The following is a 7023-nucleotide window of genomic DNA, read 5'->3' as shown; positions in this document are numbered from 1 at the left end:
ATCGGGGAGCTGATCGCAAGCTACTGTACAAGTACATGTTCAGAACAATGGAAAACCTCTGTCCTTCTGCCCCAAACCAAAAATTCTTGGGGTGTCACTAGACAGATTGCTCACCTACCACCACCATGTCACTGCGCAAGAAACTGACAAACCGCGCTGGGCTAATCAAGCGCTTGGCTAGATCCAGCTGGGGGACGAGAGCTGACACTTTGCTTATAGCAGCTGTTGTGTGCGACGCGAACACAACAGGTGCGGTAGTTAATTGCGCCGGTGACGTCACGATTTTCCTAATCCACCCGGCAGGATTGAGCAACTGTTAAAGCACGCCAACTTGAAGAAATCACTCGGTTTCCAATGACTGCTTCGCAGCAATGAAGTTTATACGGTTTTTCTGTCAAGAAATAACACAACATAAGACACTAGTCACAATTCAGCAAGCACAACAGTCGAACTGATAAACGTACCAAATTTGTTGACAAACAGTTCTCAATCCACTGTACGGTACACAAGTTCCACAGGTTGGCCAATGACGCACTGAATAAATAAATTCGCGATGTTACCTTACACAATTATTACGTAGGCTACCGTACCGTACAACCATAACGCTAGGTCAATAATCATTAAAAAACAAAGAAACGTGGCAATTCACTTGGCCTAGTTAAGATCGGTTTACGAGAATTAATTTCCATTAGGCTGACAAATTATTGGTCAATAATTCAGTAGTAAACATGAATCCACAATTCACGACACAAATCAATTGATCATACAATTCAGAATAACAAACATACCGGTAGTATGACCGGATCAGTAATGCCAAATGATGCACTTGTACGCGAAGGATTCTATAGTGATTGACTCTGCAATATTTAAGTTTGAAGTATTAGCCTAACAACAATTTACGCACATCAGAGATACGTTACGTTTGTTTACGGTAGACAGTCAACATTCAGTTATACAAAACATTATTACATCACAAGTACGCTCACCAGTAAGTTGAACTTTGAGAGATAGCAAGCTGCAAATATGGAATTCAGCCTACACGCAAATAAGTATTACCATAGCAGTTATCAAACTTAAGTTCTGTAAAAATACATAACAGAGAAGCAGCTAACAAAGCATAAACATCAATCAATCAACTTTCAGTCACAAACTACAGTAACTAACAAGTTCGGCTAGCTGGCAAACTAGCAGCAAAAACGAAAACGTCTCGAAAGTTCCATAGACAATCTCGTGGTGAGTGTTGCCATTTGCAAAGAGCGATAACATAACAATGAAGGGGAAACGACGCTAGGTGGCGAATACACAAATTAACGGGAGTAATGCGGTAAAACGAAAGGCAGGCCTTTCAAGGACCTGTTGAAAATCTAACACTCCCGGGCCAAAGAAGGGCCAAACTGGGTCATTCTTTTCATGAATAAAAGTTTTTCAACAGTCTATTGTCATGTAACAGTTCAGTCTTTAGTCTCTTCCTCATCGCTCTGATCTTCCAGCAAAATCTCAACGGTATCTATTGGTGTCTCATCTTCATCTGGATCATCTTCTTCCCTTTGGACAATTACACAAAGCTTGGATATTGGTCTCTTCAGAGATCCGGTTGCAGTCTTCACTTCTACGGAACGAACAACGCCGTGACGATCAGGAAATGTTTCAATTACTCTGCCTAGTGGCCATCGTTGTCTGGGAGCAGAGTCATCAATCAAAAGGACGATGTCTCCTCTTCGGATATTCTCCTTTCTGTGAAGCCATTTTGCTCTTGACATCACAGATCGTGGGTATTCCTTAACCCACTGCTTCCAAAAGGTGTCTGCCAGAAACTGCACATGGCGGTATCGATCACGTGGTCGGTAGCCATCTCTGTCGCAGCTTAACATTGGCGGTAAATTCGCTGAAGAATTCAACTTCAACAAGTGGTTAGGTGTAAGAGGTAAGTCGCCATCAACTTCCAGCTTCACATCAGTGAGTGGTCTTGAATTGACGATGTCTTCCACTTCAAGAAGTAACGTGTGCAATGTGTCATCATCGAGTGGTTGTTTTGGTAAGATGTTCATAAGAATTTGACGTACTGTGCGAATCATTCTCTCCCAGGCTCCACCCATATGGCTGGCTGTTGGGGGGTTGAATGACCATTCTACACCTTGTTGTCGAAGGCTCTGGTGGATCTGGTTCTGATTCCACTCATCGATGGCTTGCTTCAAGATTCTTTCACAACCCACAAAGTTGGTTCCATTGTCAGAGAAGATTTTCTTGATGGGGCCTCTGCGAGCTATGAAACGCCGTAGGGCATTTATGAATGCGCCAGTTGTCAGGTCTGGTGCCACTTCCAAGTGAATGGCTCTAGTTGTGAGACATGTGAAAAGGCAGCCGTATCTCTTAATGTCACTTCGTCTGTTTCGGACATTTAGCGGCCCAAAAAAGTCAACGCCAGTCTGTGAGAATGGTGGCTGTGACATTTGTAACCTTGCTTCTGGCAGTTCTGCCATGAGCTGTTGTCTAGGTTTTGCGGTCCTTCGTCGGCAAGGCAGGCATCTTGCAAGTACCCTTTTAACCGCAACTTTGGCATTAACTATCCAGTATTTTCGGTTAATATTGTTCAGTGTATGGCTTTCACCCATGTGCTTCGATTCGTTAGTATGACAATGTTCAATTATCAAGTCCGTTAAGTGGCGCTCTGGAGCTATGATAGCAGGATGTCGCGTTTCGAACGGTAAGTCGGCTCTGTCGATTCTTCCGCCAACACGTAGGACATCTTTCATTAGGACAGGGCTGAGTTTTTCGAGTGGGATCCTCTTAGCTTTGGGCATGTTTGGATGTTCTCCTTTGGATAGAGATTTGATCCAGGCAGGAAAACTCTGACGCTGCTCGTATTTGATTAACTCGATTTCTGCCTCATCAAGTTCTGGCACACTGATTGGTCCTTTCAGTGTAATCTGGGTTTCGTTCTTCATGCGCATCAGTAAGTATGATTTGAATCTTAGGAACCAGGCTACTGATAGTTTCAGTCGGCGCAGAGATGAGAAGTAGGAGATTAACCTGTTGGTTCCTTGGCTTTCAGTCGTAGAAGCAGTAAAGGTTTCGATTTTCCTCTTTGGTTTGTAAGCAGCAAAGATATCTTCAGATTGTGGTTGCTGAGCGGTTTGGTTGGGCCATTCTTCTGGGGGTTTCCTCAGAAAATCTGGGCCATTGAGCCACATCCCAGAATGCATCAAGGCTTTGGCCGTCATGCCCCTTGATGCTTGGTCAGCAGGGTTCTGCTTCGTGTCACGGACAAGAAAATTTGAAATGTCGGATTCAGCATCGAAATTATCTAAGCCTGTCTCCTTTGGTCGAGTACCTCTAAGCAACCAGCCTAAGGGCGTCCTGACTGCATCAGGTCCTTGCTTCGGGTTAGGTGCAAAGCGGCTTTCAATGCATCGGTGGGAGACAGCATGATCATTTCCGATCAACAGTGTAACTGTACCATGGTCCAGTTGCTTCAAGTCAATGCCTTGGAGGTGCTTGTGCGTTTGCAGATACTCCGGAGAAGGCGCTGGAGTTGGCTTGGTAGGTATCTTGTCAACGACGTTCACATCTGTCAGTTCTTGCACTTCGCCGCCAACTACTGGTAGAACTTTCAACGCTACAGTTGAAGAACTGAAGGAATATGGTCCACTCGAAGACAGTGTTTGCACCTGGAAGTCACCAGATGGCTCAGGTTTCAGTTCAAGCATCTCTACAAGTTTTTGTTCACAAAAGGTGCGGTTTGAACCAGAATCTAGGAGAGCATAAGTATGTATTACCTTTCCTTCTCCTGTCACACGTACGGGAACGATGTCCAAGTAAGTTGCCGAGTTGCTTGTTCTGGAATGGAAGGTTTCTACAACTTCATTTGTGTTCCTTGCTGATGGTCTTCTTCCGGAATCATCTGGCTGGCTATCATTTCTATTAGCAATGGGGTTAGGGTGTCGTCTCTGGACGTGTTCTCCAGTTGTGACCAGATACCGATGTAACAGAGAATGATGTGATGAGCTTCCGCATTCAGTGCATTTACCTCGGCTTCTGCAGTCGGCACGTATGTGATCTGGTCCAAGACAGTTTAAGCACAGTTTGTTCTTCCTTACAAATTGCTCCCGTTCAGTGACGGATTGGGCTTTGAACTCTTTGCAGTGTTGCAAATAATGTGTATTATCGCACAGGATACATTGTATGAGTCGCTTGTTGCCAATTCGGAGCTGTCCAGATCTTTCAGTAGGTTTTGTCACTACGTTAAACAGTGAAGCCTTTTGTTTCCCTTTGGTGTCAGGCTTGTTAAGTTTGTCGACATTTGATGAAAAGAGTTTCACGCCATAGATTGAATTGGCAATCCTAGATTCGTTCGTTATGAAGTCAGCAAAATGTTGGAATCCAGCCACTTTTCCAGTGTCATCATTGATTTTCAGAGCTTCAATTACCCACTTTTCTTTCAGAGACGCTGGCAGCTTATTTGCAAGGCAGGTGATAAACTGCACGGTATCCAAGTTCGAAGCTTCGGTGTTTGAGCTCAATGATGAACAACATCTTTTCAACAGGACGGACAACTTCTCCAATTGTTCGGGTTCGTGGTGAGAAATTCTGGTAACAGCTCTCAAGCGTTCCTCGCAAGCATGCGCAATAACGTGTGGTTGGCCATACCTCCGTTTCAATTCTTCCCACGCTTCATCATAGCAGTTGTGACCTTCGCTGCTATCGGCAAGGTGCCTTATTTGTTCACAGACTGCATCACAGCAGTGCTGCATGAGGTAAGACATCTTCCTGTCGGGTGTCAACCAATCAGAAATATGGGACTTAAAACGGTGCCAGAAAGCCCAGAAATCGAGTGGGTCACCAAAGAATTTCTTAACATCTGGTTTAGGTAGAAGTCGTTCTGAAAGATCAGGTTGTCGGCTAGTATAATAACAAGGGTAATTTACCTTTTGGTCTGGCATTCCTGCAGATGTTGCAGTTGGTTCTTGTTTGTGCCGCTCATCACCGTGACGCAGAGGTTCCAGGTGTGTGTCTTTGTGAGTGAAGGTTTGCTGTGGCAATCGTACGGGTGTCATTGATCCAATATTGATAACCGAAGAAGAATCATCTTGCCAGAGTGCGGCTTCAGTTTCAGCAGCTTTAATTTGACGCAGGTCTTCAGCTTCGGCTCTCTCACGTTCAAAGCGAGCTTTCTCTTGTTCCATGCGAACTAGTTCTTCTTCCTCTCGTCGCCTGGCATCATTCTGTTCTTTTGTCAAACGAGCTAGTTCCAATTTGGCATGTGCTTCACGTTGACGCAAACTATACATTGTACTCGATGACCGAATGCTTCCGGATTTGGAGCGATGGGAATGAGTACGCAAGGACGAGTGATGTGAGCGTAGTGGAGGAGTTTTAGTGTCTGTCCTCTCGCATTCCGAGAACCACTGTTTGACTCTATCAGCAAATTCTTCTTTACCTTGAATGTAATCTCGTTTAGTTGAAAGGCCTCCTGGAATTTGTTCATTCTCAGGGACATCGACACAAAGCGCCATTAAAGAGGCATAATTTTTGTCAATTTCTAACAGGATAGTCTGCACTTCTGTGAGGTTTTCACGTTTGCTCATCAGTTGTTCACCACGCTTGTAGCTGTCTCTCAAAGTATCAGCTGCTTGTTGAATAGCTTCGGCTTTGGAATCCATAGCTGTGTATGCAAATCCGCTTCGTAACAGCATAAGCTAACTTCAGCAAATGAGAGATGTCACGTAACACTGATGGGAACTAGGTAAGTAAACGCAAATTTGATCGTCAGGTTGGTGAAGATCAGCAGTTTGGTTCAATTGACGAAATCAGCTTCAGTTCAAAGATGGTCAAGCTTTGATGCCAAATTTGAAAAACGATGTTGTGTGCGACGCGAACACAACAGGTGCGGTAGTTAATTGCGCCGGTGACGTCACGATTTTCCTAATCCACCCGGCAGGATTGAGCAACTGTTAAAGCACGCCAACTTGAAGAAATCACTCGGTTTCCAATGACTGCTTCGCAGCAATGAAGTTTATACGGTTTTTCTGTCAAGAAATAACACAACATAAGACACTAGTCACAATTCAGCAAGCACAACAGTCGAACTGATAAACGTACCAAATTTGTTGACAAACAGTTCTCAATCCACTGTACGGTACACAAGTTCCACAGGTTGGCCAATGACGCACTGAATAAATAAATTCGCGATGTTACCTTACACAATTATTACGTAGGCTACCGTACCGTACAACCATAACGCTAGGTCAATAATCATTAAAAAACAAAGAAACGTGGCAATTCACTTGGCCTAGTTAAGATCGGTTTACGAGAATTAATTTCCATTAGGCTGACAAATTATTGGTCAATAATTCAGTAGTAAACATGAATCCACAATTCACGACACAAATCAATTGATCATACAATTCAGAATAACAAACATACCGGTAGTATGACCGGATCAGTAATGCCAAATGATGCACTTGTACGCGAAGGATTCTATAGTGATTGACTCTGCAATATTTAAGTTTGAAGTATTAGCCTAACAACAATTTACGCACATCAGAGATACGTTACGTTTGTTTACGGTAGACAGTCAACATTCAGTTATACAAAACATTATTACATCACAAGTACGCTCACCAGTAAGTTGAACTTTGAGAGATAGCAAGCTGCAAATATGGAATTCAGCCTACACGCAAATAAGTATTACCATAGCAGTTATCAAACTTAAGTTCTGTAAAAATACATAACAGAGAAGCAGCTAACAAAGCATAAACATCAATCAATCAACTTTCAGTCACAAACTACAGTAACTAACAAGTTCGGCTAGCTGGCAAACTAGCAGCAAAAACGAAAACGTCTCGAAAGTTCCATAGACAATCTCGTGGTGAGTGTTGCCATTTGCAAAGAGCGATAACATAACAATGAAGGGGAAACGACGCTAGGTGGCGAATACACAAATTAACGGGAGTAATGCGGTAAAACGAAAGGCAGGCCTTTCAAGGACCTGTTGAAAATCTAACAGCAGCCTTAGCCCTTGTC

General features: G+C 43.6%; 1 protein-coding gene across 1 annotated transcript; it reads right to left on the bottom strand.

Annotated features, from left to right (window-relative positions):
- Positions 1-703: 703 nt before the first annotated feature.
- LOC145768274 (uncharacterized) lies at positions 704-5660 on the bottom strand. Its single transcript, XM_082579753.1, has 2 exons — positions 4926-5660; positions 704-857 (listed from the first exon to the last, which is right to left on the bottom strand). Exons 1-2 carry the CDS (start codon positions 5658-5660, stop codon positions 843-845), a joined length of 750 nt encoding a protein of 249 aa, XP_082435879.1. The 3' UTR covers positions 704-842.
- Between the last annotated feature and the right edge of the window lie 1363 nt (positions 5661-7023).

This window comes from Aplidium turbinatum, chromosome 4 (assembly GCF_918807975.1).
Source record: "Aplidium turbinatum chromosome 4, kaAplTurb1.1, whole genome shotgun sequence".
NCBI classification, from domain to species: domain Eukaryota; kingdom Metazoa; phylum Chordata; class Ascidiacea; order Aplousobranchia; family Polyclinidae; genus Aplidium; species Aplidium turbinatum.
Note: the sequence above shows the minus strand (reverse complement) of the source record. Positions and strands in the feature narration are given on the sequence as shown.